Here is an 18,787-nt window from a genome sequence, read left to right as displayed (position 1 = left end):
CCTGTAGTGTTTTATCTTCACTCTGCATTGTCCAGTAGAGCTCCAGGCCCGAGGCCCGTCGTCCTTTTGCTGTTTTTCATTTTGTGTAAGCTGAATAATTGTGTTACTTACTTACCATGGCATAGAAACATAGAAAATAGGTGCAGGAGGAGGCCATTTTGGCCCTTTGAGCCAGCGCCACCATTCATTGTGATCATGGCTGATTGTCCCCTATCAATAACCCGTGCCTGCCTTCTACCCATATCCCTTGACTCCACTAGCCCCTAGAGCTCTATCTAACTCTATCTAAAATCTAACTATCTAATTGTTGACCTGGATTTGAGGGGGATTTATACTTTGAAGTTTCCAGTTGCTTGGTGCTGGAGAATCCTCAACCAGAGCAGAAACAACTTGAAATGTCATTGTTTTAACTTTTTATTTAAAATAGGTTGTGCTCTTAATTGCAGTTCTTGTTGATGCAACTGAAATGTGTGCATTCAAATAATGGCACAGGAGGCATTTTGATACTGTTAACTCACAGTAAAATAACCTCACCAAATTCTATGTGTAGGAAGGACCTGCAGATGCTGGTTTACACCAAGGACAGACACAAATTGCTGGAGTAACGCGGCGGGACAGGCAGAATCTCTGGAGAGAAGGAATGGGTGACATTTTGGGTTGAGACACTTCTTCACACTGAGTCGAATTGAGGCTGCTCCTCAATTCTATTCCTCTTTGCCTTAATTGCCTGTGTCCCTTGCACTTTTTCTCTCCTATGTTTATCAGTTGCTTCTCTCACCGCTCATCTACATTAAGTAGCTACTTAACCTGCCAGCACATCTTTGGATATGGCAGTAAATCAACACACTAGTGGAAAGCAGCAAAGTCACAGGAAGAACGTGCAATCCCCACAGTGACATCCCTCAAGATCAGAATCAAACCGGGTACCTGGAGCTGTTTGGCAGCACAGCTAACTGCTGTGACCACCTTGTTGCCTTGTCATTGTAACCTTCGCTATATTTCATATTCATAATAATAATCATAATAATAGTATATTAGCCAAGTATGTTTTGCAATATACGAGGAATTTGATTTGCCATACAGTCATACCAATAAAAAGGAACAGAACACACAAAATACATTTTAACATAAACATCCACCACAGTGACTCCTCCTACCACTTGGTATTTTAGTTCCATCTGTTTAAATATCTGTTGGAATTAATAACTGCATTTCATTTATAATTGCATCATTGTTGACCTGGATTTGAGGGGGATTTATACTTTGAAGTTCCCAGTTGCTTGGTGCTGGAGAATCCTCAACCAGAGCAGAAACAACTTGAAATTACATTGTTTTAACATTTTATTCAAAATGGGTTGTGCTCTTAATTGCAGTTCTGTTGATGCAACTGAAATGTGTGCATTCAAATAATTGAAAGTGAGCGAGTGGAGTCTGTGTGGAAATTGCACATCTCTGTGTGCTTGTTTCAACTGATGCTCCGATTTACTCCCACATCCAATGATTTGTCGGTGTCAAATGTCCTTGAGTTTCTTTATGTAGCTGCGTTGAGGGAGAAATGTGCATCAAGGCAAATAATTCATAGTGCTCAATGGAAAATGGTTTGAACTCTCACCACTGTCCTTGTATCGCATTAAATAAAAAATAGGTGTTGTCTTCAGCACACCAAAATTACTGAACACCTTCCATTTTGCCCGTAAATTCACTGTCAGCAAAACATCTGAAGATTGTCACAAAATGCTGGAGTAACTTTCTCAGAAGGGTTCCGGCCCGAAACGTCACCTATTCCTTTTCTCCAGAGATGCTGCCTGGCCCGCTGAGTTACTCAAGCATTTTGTGTCCCATCTTAGGTATAGACCAACATCTGCAGTTCCTTCCTACGCAGTTAAATAACTGAGTTCTTGCTGCATCTTCTAGAATCTCACCTGAAACTGCACCAGAAGAATTTGTAGTTGAAACTTTTTGTTTGGTTAAATGACATGTTTGTCGTATTGGAATTTGAAAAATGTCTGAAAGCAGTTCATTTTATTCTTGCATGCTACTGCTCTGCAATCTTTTCCCATCAAGTCAAGTGGGCTTTATGTCATACGTCTTGAAACAGAACAATAAAATTATTGCTACAGTGCACCAGGTTGTAATCACAGTACTCAATAGGTAATATAATAAACAAAAATATATTTTTAAAAAACAAGAAAAAAATATAGTGTATAAACCAAAGAAAGCAGCCCAAAGTCCGTAGTGTGACCCAGGCAGTTAGTAGTTTGGAGTTTAGTTGGAGTTCGTAGTGATCAATAGCCTGATGGTTGTTGGGAAGAAACAGTTCCTGAACCAGGATGCTACAGTTTTCAGACTCCTCTGCCTTCTTCCTGATGCAGGAGTGAAGTGAGAGCGTGGCCAGGTTGGTGTAGGCCTCTGATGCTGGCTACCTCTTTGAGATAATACATCTTATAGATCCCTTTGATGGTGGGATGGCCAGTACCCATGATGGACTGGGCAGCGTTCATTGCTTTTTGTCATCTCCTTTGTTCCTGGGTGTTCAAGTTGCCGAACCAGGCTGTGATGCAACTAGTCAATATGTTCTCTACCGTACATCTGTAAAAGTTCAAGAGACTATTTGTCGACATAACATATCCAACACTTAACCTTTCAATTAGAGCAGTATCTAATGCAGTGCAGCTTTTATGCAGCACTTCACTGAATACGGAGGCTAACTTTTATGAAATTGGATCTTGAAATTGAACACTAAAGCAAGGTTGTAAACAGTGCAATGCTAACACTGAGTTATAATAAATCAAGCTGTTGCACGATCGTGTAGACTTCTTCAGAAAACGCTCATGGCTTTATCTTAAATCATGTGTTCAAAATTGTGTGGCAGTAGAATTGGGTAACTTCATTTTGCACTCTCATATTGTGGTGGTTTGATTTCTTATATGGAAGCAGCTTGTTTGATAGATAATGATATCATGTCATATGCAGGTGTCTTCTGTCAAATTTTGATTGTGCCCAACATTGCAGGACCACGGTTTATCGAATGGAAGGAGCCTAATTGGACTCTTGAATCCAGTCGAGCTCCATGCAAGAGCAAAGCAGTTTGTCCTGTTCCCCATCATTTTATGGAATTAATACAAAAAGTGAATGAGAAGATTGAGCAAAGCAGAGGAATAGGAGTCGGTCTAGCTGGATTGATCTTGCAAATAGCCGTCATACATTGAGTAGTTCAGTGGTGAGATTCCATACAATAGTCTTTAATTGGGTGTAGATTCTGCTCGAGTACTTGTCCAGCTTCCATTTGATTAACGCACTGACTCTATTTCCACTATTATTCCTGACAGTGCATTATGACTCTAACTATTTTGTTTAGTTTAGTTTGAGATACAGCGCACAAATTAATCGTGTGCAAATTAAGCTTTTCCTCGCTTCATTTGTTTTGCCAACCAGCTTTGTCTTCAGCCGATGGGAATAGGTTCATTCTATCTACTGTCTTGACCTTTTGTGATTTTAAACATTTCTATAAGGTTTCTTCTCAACCTCCTCTGTTCCAAGAAGAAAAATACTATCTTCACCAATCATGCATACATGGCCCTTCTTTCTGCAGTCGTTCTGCTAAGAGAACAGTGAGCATGGCCCAGTCCGTCATCAGCTTGTCATTTCCTTCTATTCCGATCCCATCTTCCTGGCGTGTTGCATCAGGAAGGCTGGAAGTATCATCAAATAATAATAATAATAATACATTTTATTTATGGGCGCCTTTCAAGAGTCTCAAGGACACCTTACAAAAATTTAGCAGGTAGAGGAAAAACATGTAAGGGGAATGAAATAAATAGTAGAGACATGACTAGTACACAAAGTAAAGACAGAATTCAATTCAAAACACAATACGAGGCAATTAATGCACAGATGAAAAGGGAGGGGGACGTGGGGCTAAGGATAGGCAGAGGTGAAGAGATGGGTCTTGAGGCGGGACTGGAAGATGGTGAGGGACACGGAATTGCGGATCAAAGATGCTTGCCACCTTGGCTTTTCCAAGTTCTCTCTCCCACCTTTTGGGAGAAGGTACAGGAGCGAGAAAGCTTGGACACCCAGAATGAATTAGGGCAGAAAGTGCTGGAGTAAATCACCGGGTCAAGCAGCATCCCAGGAGAACGTGGATTGGCGACATACCGGGTCAGAACCCTTCTTCAGACCCTAGACTCTACCCCAAAGCTATCGGGCTCCTGAACCAAATATCTCTTTCACACTCTCTTCCTGGAGGGGCTGCCATGTACTCTTAACTCTACATTATTTGTTTATTCCTCTTTGGCACTTTAGCTTTTTATTGCACTACCTCAGATTGCCTAAAATCTTTGCACCATTTTGCTGTTCGCCATTTATTGTTGCATTTATCATTACCATGTCTACTGTTTTCTCTGAGCCACTGCAATAAGAAATTTTGCTGCACCTGCAATAAACTAATCTGAATTAGAAATTAAATCTCCAAGGCACTTCCGAGCCGTTGCATCATTCCTCAAAGGCGGTGCGTACAATGAGATGCGATAACTCAGTTGTGGCTGAATAAATGTTTTATAAAGGCTCTAGGCTTCATTACTCTTGCACTTTATGCCATTAATTGTGAAGTCCAGGGTCCATATGCTTTTCTTTACCAACCTGCCTCATCAATTTGTGATTTATTTATTTGTACCCTCCAATCTCTTCCTCTCTTGTACCCTTTTGATTTGTGCCCTGAAGTTAATATTGTTTCTTACCATTGAAATACAACACTTATGCAGTTTTGCCATTAAATGTTATTTGCTTACCAGTTTTTTGTATTCTATTGAAGAATTATATTCCCTTGGTTTGTCATTAGAATCGCTCCTCCATTTATACTCAATAAACCTTTTGTTCTCTCTATAAAATCCTGTCATCATAATATGTGCTGGGAAATTAGCATGTGATTTTTGTCCTACATTCTTAATCACAAGATGGTTTTCTGTCCACCTTCTCCCCCCCCCCCCTCCCACCTCTCACCCACTCCCAAAACCAATACTACCACTTCTGCATTTATGAAAGGATTACAAATCAGCTTGAAATGGAGGCCATCCTTTATGCAGTATACACAATGAGCACATGAGCGCCCTTTTTCATGTTTGTGTTACAAAACGGCATTTTGTAATTATCCACTGTAACTTGTTTTCCTTCCAGAGTGGCCCAAGTGCTCGATCTTGCCACAAGATGTGTATTGACACAACTCGGAGACAGATATATACACTAGGGCGTTATTTGGATTCTTCTGTGAGGAATAGCAAGTCTCTGAAGAGTGACTTCTATCGCTATGATATAGATACCAATGAATGGTCATTGTTAAGTGAAGACACAGCAAATGATGGTGGACCAAAGTTGGTGTTTGATCATCAGGTAAGATGCACTTGTCCCCTGAAACTCTGGTCATGAGCAACTGTTACCCAATTTCTGTAACGTGTTTGTCCAAGGGCCTTTTCTACTTTAAATTTTCTTGCAAAAGTATCGTCAAATGCATATAAATTGTAAACAAACAAGTAATATTTGCTGTTTCTGATCAAAAACGCAGTCAGAAACGGGTGAATTGATCATGGGGAACAAGGACATGGCAGACCAATTGAATAACTACTTTGGTTCTGTCTTCACTAAGGAAGACATAAATAATCTGCCGGAAACTGCAGGGGACCGGGGGTCAAATGAGATGGAGGAACTGAGTGAAATCCAGGTTAGCCGGGAAGTGGTGTTAGGTAAATTGAATGGATTAAAGGCCGATAAATCCCCAGGGCCAGATAGGCTGCATCCCAGAGTACTTAAGGAAGTAGCCCCAGAAATAGTGGATGCATTAGTGATAATTTTTCAAAACTCTTTAGATTCTGTAGTAGTTCCTGAGGATTGGAGGGTAGCTAATGTAACACCACTTTTTAAAAAGGGAGGGAGAGAGAAAACGGGGAATTACAGACCAGTTAGTCTAACGTCGGTAGTGGGGAAACTGCTAGAATCAGTTATTAAAGATGGGATAGCAGCACATTTGGAAAGTGGTGAAATCATTGGACAAAGTCAGCATGGATTTATGAAGGGTAAATCATGTCTGACGAATCTTATAGAATTTTTCGAGGATGTAACTAGTAGAGTGGATAAGGGAGAACCAGTGGATGTGTTATATCTGGACTTTCAGAAGGCTTTCGACAAGGTCCCACATAAGAGATTAGTATACAAACTTAAAGCACACGGTATTGGGGGTTCAGTATTGATGTGGATAGAGAACTGGTTGACAGACAGGAAGCAAAGAGTAGGAGTAAACGGGTCCTTTTCACAATGGCAGGCAGTGACTAGTGGGGTACCGCAAGGCTCAGTTCTGGGACCCCAGCTATTTACGATATATATTAATGATTTGGACGAGGGAATTGAATGCAACATCTCCAAGTTTGCGGATGACACGAAGCTGGGGGGCAGTATTAGCTGTGAGGAGGATGCTAGGAGGCTGCAAGGTGACTTGGATAGGCTAGGTGAGTGGGCAAATGCATGGCAGATGCAGTATAATGTGGATAAATGTGAGGTTATCCACTTTGGTGGCAAAAACAGGAAAGTAGATTATTATCTGAATGGTGGCCGATTAGGAAAGGGGGAGATGCAACGAGACCTGGGTGTCGTGGTACACCAGTCATTAAAAGTAGGCATGCAGGTGCAGCAGGCAGTGAAGAAGGCGAATGGTATGTTAGCATTCATAGCAAAAGGATTTGAGTATAGGAGCAGGGAGGTTCTACTGCAGTTGTACAGGGTCTTGGTGAGACCACACCTGGAGTATTGCGTACAGTTTTGGTCTCCTAATCTGAGGAAAGACATTCTTGCCATAGAGGGAGTACAGAGAAGGTTCACCAGACTGATTCCTGGGATGTCAGGACTTTCATATGAAGAAAGACTGGATAGACTCGGTTTGTACTCGCTAGAATTTAGAAGATTGAGGGGGGATCTTATAGAAACGTACAAAATTCTTAAGGGGTTGGACAGGCTAGATGCAGGAAGATTGTTCCCGATGTTGGGGAAGTCCAGAACAAGGGGTCACAGTTTAAGGATAAAGGGGAAATCTTTTAGGACCGAGATGAGGAAAACTTTTTTCACACAGAGAGTGGTGAATCTCTGGAATTCTCTCCCACAGAAGGTAGTTGAGGCCAGTTCATTGGCTATATTTAAGAGGGAGTTAGATGTGGCCCTTGTGGCTAAAGGGATCAGGGGGTATGGAGAGAAGGCAGGTACAGGATACTGAGTTGGATGATCAGCCATGATCATATTGAATGGCGGTGCAGGCTCGAAGGGCCGAATGGCCTACTCCTGCACCTATTTTCTATGTTTCTATGTATGGTTGCTGTAGTTCAAAATGGCAATTTTCATTTCTGTACTCCTTAAAATCTTAAACTGATGTTGTGGCGTTCCTTCTGCATAGGCAGGTTAAAACAATGTACAGTTTCCCCTGTTTTGATTCCCATTTGATCTTTTTTTATTGCTATAAAGCTAACTTCAAAATAAATTTATTTCTCTTAGATGTGTATGGATTCTGAAAAGCACATGATTTACACATTTGGTGGAAGGATATTAACCTGCAATGGAAATGTTGATGACACTCGAGCTAACGAACCACAGTTCAGTGGACTCTTTGCTTATCATTGTCTCTCTAACACTTGGAAGCTACTTCGAGAAGACTCTTGCAATGCTGGACCTGAAGATGTGCAGTCTCGGATTGGGCACTGCATGCTCTTCCATACAGTGAGTATTTGAATGTTCTGTTAAGTTTGTATAGTGTTTCATTACAAGGGGTATGGAGTGCTATTATCTTGACGAATGTTATTGAGTATGTGCACTGTTACATTTAAACATTCTCTTAATATCTGAAATAACTACTTGGTTCTCAATAGCTTTATCTTGCCAGAAGTAATTAGCAGTATCGCTGACAGTGATGCCCCATGAATGCATTTGTTTTTAGTGGAAAACTATTTTCCAGGTATCATCCATGTAGCTATGGAAGTAAAATCTATGTGAAATGATGCATGACAGAGCTAGGGAGAGTAGCTCAATCTGAGTGAGAGAGGTACGAGAAGGCTATGGAATAATTATCAGTATTGAAAATGAAGTGGTTCAGTGGTTCAAAGGTGGTTTTATTGTCATATGTGCGACGTGCAAAAGCAGAGTGAAATTATTTTCCTACAAGCAGACCAGTAGAGTATTGCTATACCCGAGCACATCACCGATTAGCAAGAGTTCAGGAATAGTCTATGATCCCGCATGCAAATGTGGAGTCTTTTTATGTTCCTTGGTACCATCATCCCCAAGGACCTGAAATGGGGGGGGGGGCCACCATCAACTCCACAGTCAAAAAGGCCCAACAGAGGATGTACTTCCTGCGGCAACTGAGGAAGCACAATCTGCCACAGGCAATGATGGTCCAATTCTTTACTGCCATCGTAGAGTCTGTCCTCACCTCTCCATCATGGGCTGGTTTGACTCGGCCACCAAGCACGATATCCGGAGGCTGCAGCGAGTCGTCCGATCAGCTGAGAAGGTTGTTGGCTGCATCCTTCCCCCCATTGACAAACTGTACACTGCAAGGGCCAGGAAGTGAGCGGGTAAGATCGTGTCTGACCCCTCTCATCCTGGCCACAGATTCTTTGAAGCGCTTCCCTCTGGAAGGCAACTCCAGACCGTCAAAGCCACCACAGCCAGACATAAAAAGAGAGGGCAAAAGCTGTAGTGTCGTTGCTTTGGCATCACACATTGAGGAGTTGTGTGTAAAATAAGTAATTGGTGATTAATGATGTGTGATGAGTGACAAATGAGTGCTTTGTGTGAATGAAGCAATGAGAAGTGGTTTTGCTATTGTAGATGGAAAAAATGTTGAAGAACAAATGATGGTTTCAAAAGTTTTAATATTAATTTTAATCTAGTACAGTAAACAGTACGGTGAGACTGTTGCTGAGGTTCAAGTAGAAATGAAAGTATTTCCTGAACTCGAGTTTGTTTTAAATTTTCACTGAAATAGGCAATCATTTCACCTGTCGCATTAAAAGCACATCACTTCCTTGATCTGAAGAAGGGTCTCGACCCGAAACGTCACCCATTCCTTCTCTCCAGAGATGCTGCCTGTCCTGCTGAGTTATTCCAGCATTTTGTGTCCATCTTCACTTCCCTGGGACAGCTGTGGGGCACCAGTCTTCATCACAAGCTTAACCACATGATCTGGCATATAGATGCTTGTAGAAAAATGTGCTTCACTAGAGAATAGAATGTAGTGAACTAAAATTCCTTACTGTGGGATATAATTTTGCAGAAGGACATTGGTTAATGGCTTTCAGATAAGATATGGTTTATTCAATGTCCTGAAATTGTATTGTTGCCTTATTTGAAATGGTAGCTTTAAATAATACATGCGGTGTGGTACACTCCATGTCTGACTACAAATTGAACTTCAATCTGTTCAAAGTGAAATATTGTGGAGCTGAACAACATGGTAAGACTGACTACTGTATTCTGGAATGTACACAAAAAAGCTGGAGAAACTCAGCGGGTGCAGCAGCATCTATGGAGCGAAGGAAAAAGGCAACGTTTCGGGTCAAAACCCTTCTTCAGACTGATCGGGGGGGGGGGTGGCGGGGAGAAGAAAGGAAAAAGGAGGAGGAGCTCGAAGGATGCAGACTCCCCAAGCAGAATATGAGGTGCTGTTCCTCCAATTTCTGGTGTTGCTCGCTCTGGCCATGGAGGAGACCCAGGACAGAGATGTCGGATACGGAGTGGGAGGGGGAGTTGAAGTGTTGAGCCACTGGGAGGTCAGGTTGGTTATTGCGGACTGAGCGGAGGTGTTCGGCGAAACGATCGCCCAACCTCCGCTCGGTCTCACCGATATAGATCTACTTGGGAGTCTGCATCCTGGGGGCATGAACATTGAATTCTCCCAATTTTGTTACTCCTTGCTGTCTCCTCTCCTTCCTCAGCCCTCCTGCTGTCTCCTCCCATCCCCCAGCCTTCGAGCTCCTCCTCCTTTTTCCTTTCTTCTCCGCGCTCCCCCACCCCCGATCAGTCTGAAGAAGGGTTTCGGCCCGAAACGGTGCCCTTTTCCTTCGCTCCATAGATGCTGCTGCACCCGCTGAGTTTCTCCAGCTTTTTTGTGTACCTTCGATTTTCCAGCATCTGCAGTTCCTACTTAAACACTCTATTCTGGAAAATGTTTTGTGACTCGAATGATTACCAAAGTTGTTAAAACCCCCTTTGGCTAGAAAAGTTGAGGTTGGTTGAAAATCTATGGAACTCGTGTTTAATTTTCTAACATTGCCTATGTAAATAGGGGCAAGCTGATATGAACCTTGCATTATAGTAATATTGTACACAGATCAGAGACCAGCTGCAATATAAATAAATTATTTAATAACTACTGAGAATTGGCAAATTGGCAAATTTGAAGTGCCCAACAGAGATGTATAGATCTGATGTAGTGAATTTTAGTGAAATCTTCAAATGGAATTTTGACATCCTGTTTTCAGATCATTGGAAATTATTATGTAACTTCACAAATAATTCCAAGCTGGTGCCAAAATTATTCCCCAACTATATCTTATGCATGCACTAAAATCCGTCATCCAGTACCACGGAGGGTTTTGAAGAATTAAGGTATACAAGGCAGTGATAATAGATTTAACGAAATCAAAGAATATGTGGTTTTGCAGGAATGTGATGATGCAGAGAAGTTTTGTTTTAATTTTGCATATGTGGCAGAAGGCTTTACTGGAAGGTTGAATATTTGTTACTAAGAAACGAGAATAAACAGTCTTTCAGCAGCAGGCGGTGTGAGAGAGGGTTTGAGTTTGGCGATGTTACGGAGATGAAAGAAGGAGATTTTAATGGATAATAAGTCCATTAAAACCTCCTTCTTTCATCTCCGCAACATCGCCAAACTCAGACCCTCTCTCACACCGCCTGCGGCTGAAAGACTCACATGCCTTCATCTCCTCCCGACTGGACTAATTGCAACTCACTTCTCCTTGGCATCAGCTCCACCTACATCAACCGACTCCAACTGGTCCAGAACGCAGCCGCCCGACTCATCACCCACACCAAATCCTGGCATCACATCACTCCAGTCCTCAAAAAACTTCACTGGCTTCCCATCTCCCACCGGATCACCTACAAAATCCTGGTCCTCACCTACAAAGCCCTCCACCATCTGGCCCCCCCATATCTCACTGACCTCCTCTCCCCCTACCAACCCTCACGGTCCCTCAGATCCACATCAGCCGGTCTCCTCTCCATCCACAAGTCCAACCTCCGCAGTTTTGGGGACAGAGCCTTCTCCAGGGCAGCTCCCAGGCTCTGGAACTCCCTCCCCCAATTGATCTGCAATTCCGTGTCCCTCACCATCTTCCAGTCCCGCCTCAAGACCCATCTCTTCACCTCTGCCTATCCTTAGCCCCACGTCCCCGTCCCTTTTCATCTGTGCATTAATTGCCTCATACTGTGTTTTGTATTGAATTCTGTCTTTACTTTGTGTACTAGTCATGTCTCTACTATTTATTTCATTCCCCTTACATGTTTTTCCTCTACATGCTCAATTTTTGTAAGGTATCCTTGAGACTCTTGAAAGGCGCCCATAAATAAAATTTATTATTATTATTATTATTGTTATGGAAATGTATTTGTAACGTAATGTCGGTAATTGGCAACTGCACCTTATTGCGCAAGGGTAATCTATGGAATGAATACGGGTTTTTGAGGCTGCTTGACATAGCTGTAGGATATCATCGTTAGAGGTCACGGTTTGGCATCCTTGACCCAATCAACTGGTTCATCACGTTCATTTCCCTTTATCTCAGAGGGGATAAAACATGTAATTACACATTTTTTTCTCTCAAGAGGTAACATTATTATCGCAAAACTAACGTGATAAACTCCAGTCCAACTTCCCAATCCTCAGTGCTATCGGTATAATTACAACAGGATCTAGATGAACTGGAGGGGTGGGCCAAGGAATAACAGATGGAATTTAATTTGGCCAAGTGCAAGGTGTTGCATTTTGGTAAGTTAAACCGGGGCAGGACTTGCACAGTAAACGGTAAGACTCTGGACAGCGTTGTACAACAGAGACGCCTAGAGGTGCAGGGACTTTGTTGCCTGAAAGTAACGGCATGGGTGGATAAGGTGGTGAAGAAGGCGACTGGCATGCTTGCCTTCATGGTCAGGGCATTGAGCACAGGAGTTGGGATGTCACATTGCAACTGTACCAGTTGTCAGTGAAACCTCACTTGGAGCACTGACAACGATTCTGGTTGCCCAGTTACAGGGTCAAGTCAAGTTTCTTTGTCACATACGCATACGAGATGTGCAGTGAAATGAAAAGTGGTAATGCTTGCGGATTGTGCAAAAAAAACAAAAAAAACAGTATGGATCAGAATCAGTAATTACACATTTGTGGGAGAAAAAAGAAGAAGAAAAACAGCAATTTTAAAAAGACACCACACAACAGTAAATTGGTACAGTAAAGTTAGTCCCTGGTAAGATAGGAGTTTACAGTCCTAACGGCCTCTGTGAAGAAACTCCTTCTCATCCGCTCTGTTTTCACAGCATGGCAACGGAGGCGTTTGCCTGACCGTAGCAGCTGGAACAGTCTGTTGCTGGGGTGGAAGGGGTCCCCCATGATCTTGTTGGAGGATGTCATTCAGCTGCAAAGGGTATTGAAACATTTCATGAGGATGTTACTAGAACTGGAGGTTTGAGTTATTGGGGCGAGACCAGATAAACTGGGACTTTTTCCCTCGAGCCTTGGAGGTTGAGGGTGGAGGTACAGGTTTATAAAACCATGAGGGACATGAATAAGTTGAATGATCAGAATATTTTTCCCAGGATAGGGGAGTCTAAATTTGAAGAGCATGGAATAGAGGTTAGAAAAGAAAGATATAATAGAAACCTGAAGGTCAGCTTTTTCTGGTGGTTATATGGAACAAACTGCCAGAGGAAGCTGTGGAGGAGGGTACAATTACAATGTTTAAAATACATTTGAACAGATACATGGATAGAAGAGGTTTGGCGGGATACTGACCTAATGCAGGCAAATGGGACTAGCTCGGATAGATATCTTGGTTGGCATGGTTGTTAGGCCGATGGGCCTGTTTCTGTGCTGAGTAAATCTATGACTCTATAATTAACTTTGCTTATTGACTTGTTGGAAGGCATCTCTGCTAAGAAACCTGTTTGAACCAGCTCCGTCACTGTCAGAGAGATTATGAAACATGTTCTCCAGTGAATGACTTTTGTCCTAATCACTCTGCCTCTGCTCTTGACCAACTCTGGTTAGTGATGTGGTGGGATGCATGTCATGTCACCTAGTGTACAGCTGAATCGATGCCTGTGATGAACTGCGGCATTTCAGTCCATCTGTTATGGCGGCAGGATCAGCTACCTAATGCTGCAAATGGCTGAACTTGCTGTTGTAGGGGCCACCACCAGCTTCAGACTGCTCTGCTACATATAATCCTGACTTGGATGTATATTTGCCTTGCTGAGCTAAAATCCAGGAATTCATGACTTCTCGCCACGGAGAATATAAGCAGCCCAAAGACTTAAAAAGAGAGTCTAGTGCCACCTTAAGGCAGTGGTGTGCCTCAGCGCATACCCTAGGAGAATTCTTTTAATATATTTTTTGAGCAGACCATTTGATGTCTTGAAATGAAAGGAAACAGCGAGGAAAAGGTAGGGATTTTGACAGGCATGTACCAGAAAATTGCCCTAGGAGAGGGCAAGATTTGAAGTGCAGATGTACAATTCTCCAGTATTTTAGCTTTATTTTCTTTCAAGAGAAGATAATTTCAGTGTACATATGGGTCCTATCAATCTGTCTTTTGATCTGTGCTATAAATGGGCGTCCAAACAGTGATTAGAACTTGGCCTGAGAATTTTGAATATTGAAGAACGTTACCAAGATGAGAATTTCAACTTCAACACTGTGCACCTTTTCTAATTGATCTTGTTTTTATAAAAGAAAATTCAATTTTCTATTTCAGAAAAATCGGTGCCTTTATGTTTTTGGTGGGCAGAGGTCAAAAACGTATTTGAATGATTTCTTCAGTTACGATGTGGACCACGACCACATGGAAATAATATCAGACGGGACAAAGAAGGACTCTGGTATGGGTAAGACATAGGTCTGCATTCCCCACATGCCATATAACCGTGGGTTGCCGATGATAATAAACTGAGAAAGAGAAGAACTTACTTATTATATATTGCCTTTAACAATATTCCAAAGGTTTTTGCAATATAGCCAATTGTAAGAAATGCACCTTCCAATTTATTTACTTCAAGTTCCCACAAAGTGTTACGTCATGGCAGATTTGTTTTTGTAATGTGGGTTGATGGATACGCGTGCGCACACACACACACACACACACACACACACACACACACACACACACACACACACACACACACACACACACACACACACACACACACACACACACATCATCTGAACGATGTCATGGGAATTACACTTGCTCTTCAGATGATTGCAGTTGAACAGCTCATTGGAAATTTTGCACCTTTGACAATGCAGTTCTTCTTAATTGTGAGACTCTCGCTCAAATTGTTGGAGTGTGTCTTGAATCTGGCTCAGAGGTAACAATGATATCTAGAAATGCAATTCAGTCTGATTTAATAAACCACGGGCCAGGTTGTCGCAGGATCCCGATGATTGGTACAATGTGGAAGTTTGGCCTTCAACCATGAAAGAAGATGGAAGACTAATCCTTTCTCCAGTAATTGCCAATGCAATTACTTTGATTGAACTCATTGCTGTTCAATCAGATTTTCTTTGTCATATTGAGGATGCAGAAGGTCAGAGAGAAAAGCAGCAACGCCAACTTTCCTGTTCTAGTTGTGATCAACTTTATTAAACTTTAGGTTTTAGAGCCGAGGCAATTGCATGCAGTGAACTCAACTTTGCCTTAATACTAGTTTGAACAGCATGGTGTTCACCAAAGTCATTTTAACCTTCAGTCTCTTGAATAATGAATTGCTGACTATATGGCACTGGGAGTACTTCTGGACTTTTCCAGGAAGCGAGATTGTTAAAACTATCTCATGTGAAAGTACTTTTAAAGATGAATTTGATATTGGCTTATTATTCTCATTTGTACTGAGATTGTGGAAAAAGCTCAACTGAAGAGAGAAATATTGTGTATTTTGCTTTTACCCTGTCTTCATTATGGTTTAGAAACATAGAAACATAGAAAATAGGTGCAGGAGTAGGCCATTCGGCCCTTCGCGCCTGCACCGCCATTCGATATGATCAGGGCTGATCATCCAACTCAGTATCCCATCCCTGCCTTCTCTCCATACCCCCTGATCCCTTTAGCCACAAGGGCCACATCTAACTCCCTCTTAAATATAGCCAATGAACTGGCCTCAACTACCTTCTGTGGCAGAGAATTTCACAGATTCACCACTCTGTAAAAAATGACTTTCTCATCTCGGTCCTAAAAGACTTCCCTCTCATCCTTGAACTGTGACCCCTAGTTCTGGTTTAAGGCTTGAGTGCTGATTATAGAGCAAGGCCACATGGTTAGGCAAGGAATGGTCTTTTGACAACTTTTATTGCCCCTGCAACTATTATAGCCCTGACATTTACAATTTCTAACACTTCTTTCAGAATGTAGATTCCTCAGAAATTGTAGCATAAGTTAGACTCCTGGATTTCTTTTGATCTATCCCATTTTTTTTAACACTTCAACCTTGTTAGCTAATCTGGCAACTTGAGGCTGGATGTGATCTGATAATGGGAGTGTAAAGTATAGGTTCATGTACCAGGTGTGACATAAAGCACTCGAGTTAGGTTATTGTTGAAACTGTCAAAACACTTCCTTTATTATTCTGTGGAGGAAAGAACTGCACGTATTAAAGTAAGTCCAAGGGCCCTGATCTGAAACGTCACCTATCCACATTCTCCAGAGATGCTGCCTGACCCGCTGAGTTACTCTCGCACTTTGTGTCTTTCTTTTTGTAAACCAGCATCTGCAGTTCCTTGTTTCTCCAAGTCTGACTTTAGCTGTGCTTGAACCTGCTACATTAAGAATTAAAATATTATTTACATTCCTAATTCTAGGAATTGTATTGCCCCGATCATCCCTTCTTCTTCCTGATCCTGTTGGGCAAAAGCTTGAATGCACACACCAGCAGACTCGGGGACAGCTTCTTCCCCTCTGCTAAATGGCTTCGGAACGGTCCTTCCGTACGCTAAGATACTGTCCGATTCACCTCAACCACATTGCGGACATTGGAACTGGTGTGCTGCTATGCTGAGAACTATATTCTGCACTCTGCATCTTCCTCTTTGCTCTACCTATTGTACTTGAGTTTGACTTGATTGTATTTATGTATAGTATTATCTAATCTGTTTGGATAGCATGTAAAACAAAGCTTTTCACTGCACCTTGGTACACATGACAATAATAAGCCTAAAACTAATAGCTATTTGTTGGAATTGTAGTTACAAATAAGCCAGACTGAAAGGAGTGGTAGCAATTTTGGTATAGTTAATAGATGTCGTCTTGCAGGGCAGATGTTCTTCTGGCAAAGATCACTTTCAAAGATTGTATGTTTACAATAACTCGAGTCACAAATCGAAATCTTTTGCTCAAATCAAAGATTCTGATTTTGTGTAGCAATTTTATCCCAGCTGAGTCCCAAAGCACTTTGCGTGCAGTGAATTGCTTTGAAGTGCAGTACCCTGTTGTGACACACAAAACCATATGCCACCCTGCACACAATTCCGTTGTGCAACAATGTTTAAAAAAATCAACCCTTTTCTTCATATTGTGTATATAAGAGACTGCAGATTCTGGAATCTGGAGCATAAACCAAATTGCTGGAGGATTGAGTGGTCAAGCAGCAACATTTTGGGCCAGGACCCTGCATCGAGCCAGGGACATTCCGATGCAGATTCCTGACCCAAAATGCCGTCTATTCCTTTCTTTCCACAAATGCTGCCTGACTCATCAAGTTCATCCTGCTGTTTGTTTTTTTGTCTTTCCTTTGGGTTTTGGCTGAGTGCTGTATAATGAGCTTCATCAGACGTAATCACTATTCTGTGGGATTTGTTTACATTTGGGTGGGTCTATGGAACGAGCTGCCAGAGGAGGTAGTTTAGGCAAGTACTATAACATTTAAAATACATTTTCACAGGTTCATGGATAGGAAAGGTTTCAAGGGATATGGACCAAATATGGGCAGGTGGGACTGGTATAGATGGGGCAAGTTGGGCCGAAGAGCCTGTTTCCGTGTTGTATGACTCTATGACACTTGTTAAAGCACATCGTGATTCATTGGTTGTACATGATCAATATCCCTCCATTCCCTGCATATTTATTCTAAAACCTTTTTAAATACAACTATCATATCTGCTTCCACCAACATCACCGGCGTCACGTTCCAGGTGCATACGACTATGTTTTAAAAAAATAGTCCTGCACATCTCCTTCATCTTCCCCCTCCTTCCTGAACCACACTGACTGTCCCTGTTAAGTCTATTTCAAGTTTATCTAAGTCTTTTCCCGATGCTAATAGGTCCTATCCATGAGATTCTTCTCTAATAACTTTCCTACTCCTGATGTAAAGCTCACTGGCCTATAATTTCCCGATTTGTCTTATGATGTGGATTTCTCAGCAATGGGATAATCAACTGCACTTTCGGTGAAGATTTGATGGAACACCTTGCGTTTCTTGGATCCTTTTCAGATGCCTGTCTCTTCAAATCTGAATTCTGCTCTGGCCCCTCTGCTTTCAGCTTCCAGCACTGATTCAGTGAAGCATGAGGCAGGCTTGAAACATCTTCCGACAGAAGTGTGAGTGCGCTGTTCATCATGTAGCATGTGTGTGAGGACGGAAACATTCAACGTCTTGTGTTGATAACTTTTCCTCAGCACCTTGTCTTCTGACTAGGCACATTAAAACCTTTCCAAGTCAGAGCTGAATTCATCATTTCGAATAGGCAGTTAATCCAGCCTTAAATTTCATGATTCCAGCATTATATATATTTCTTTCTCTTGGTAGAAATATTTTTCATATCCTAACCACCTCTCAAGAGTACAGCCGGATCTGCTGAATGAAGATGAATATACCAACAACTTCATTTTATGCAAAGGATTATGAAATCTCTTTGGTGTTTTTGACAGTTTTTGTTTTGTTACCTCACTGCATGTTCAAGTTTAATGTGTAAGTATTGTAAGCCTCTAGTATGCAGAATGTATTTGAGCAATATTAAGCACATATGCCCATTGATGTTGGTTAGGATATAAATGCTGGTTTTGAATAGAGATGGCAGTCTGATTGGAAAAGCAATCAGAATTAGACAATAGGTGCAGGACTAGGCCATTCGGCCTTTCGAGCCAGCACCACCATTCACTGCGATCATGGCTGATCATCCACAATCCGCAAGTACCCCGTTCCTGCCTTCTCCCCTGACCTATCTTTAAGAGCTCTATTTAACTATCCCTTGAAAGCATCCAGAGAATTGGCCTCTACTACTGAGGCAGAGAATTCCACAGATTCACTACTCTCTGGGTGAAAAAGTTTTTCCTCATCTCTGTTCTAAATGGCCTACCGCTTATTCTTAAACTGTGGCCCCTGGTTCTGGACTCCCCCAACATCGGGAACAAGTTTCCTGCCTCTAACGTGTACAATCCCTTAATAATCTTATATGTTTCAATAAGATGCCCTCTCATCCTTCTAAATTCCAGAGTTCCATTCTATCCACATATGATAGTCC

General features: G+C 42.0%; 1 protein-coding gene across 2 annotated transcripts in view; it reads left to right on the top strand.

The window, feature by feature from the left end:
• mkln1 (muskelin 1) overlaps positions 1–18,787 on the top strand; it is a 97,121-nt gene that overhangs the window by 65,669 nt on the left and 12,665 nt on the right. Inside the window, exons 10-12 of one of the 2 annotated variants that reach the window (XM_033040104.1) lie at positions 5,176–5,388; positions 7,531–7,752; positions 14,028–14,151. In XM_033040104.1, coding sequence (XP_032895995.1) covers positions 5,176–5,388; positions 7,531–7,752; positions 14,028–14,151 — 559 coding nt within the window. Of the gene's footprint in view, positions 1–5,175; positions 5,389–7,530; positions 7,753–14,027; positions 14,158–18,787 lie in introns of both variants that reach the window. The other variant, XM_033040103.1, reaches the window with a different exon arrangement.

The sequence above is a fragment of the Amblyraja radiata genome, chromosome 21 (assembly GCF_010909765.2).
Source record: "Amblyraja radiata isolate CabotCenter1 chromosome 21, sAmbRad1.1.pri, whole genome shotgun sequence".
In the NCBI taxonomy this organism is placed as follows: Eukaryota; Metazoa; Chordata; class Chondrichthyes; order Rajiformes; family Rajidae; genus Amblyraja; species Amblyraja radiata.
Note: the sequence above shows the minus strand (reverse complement) of the source record. Positions and strands in the feature narration are given on the sequence as shown.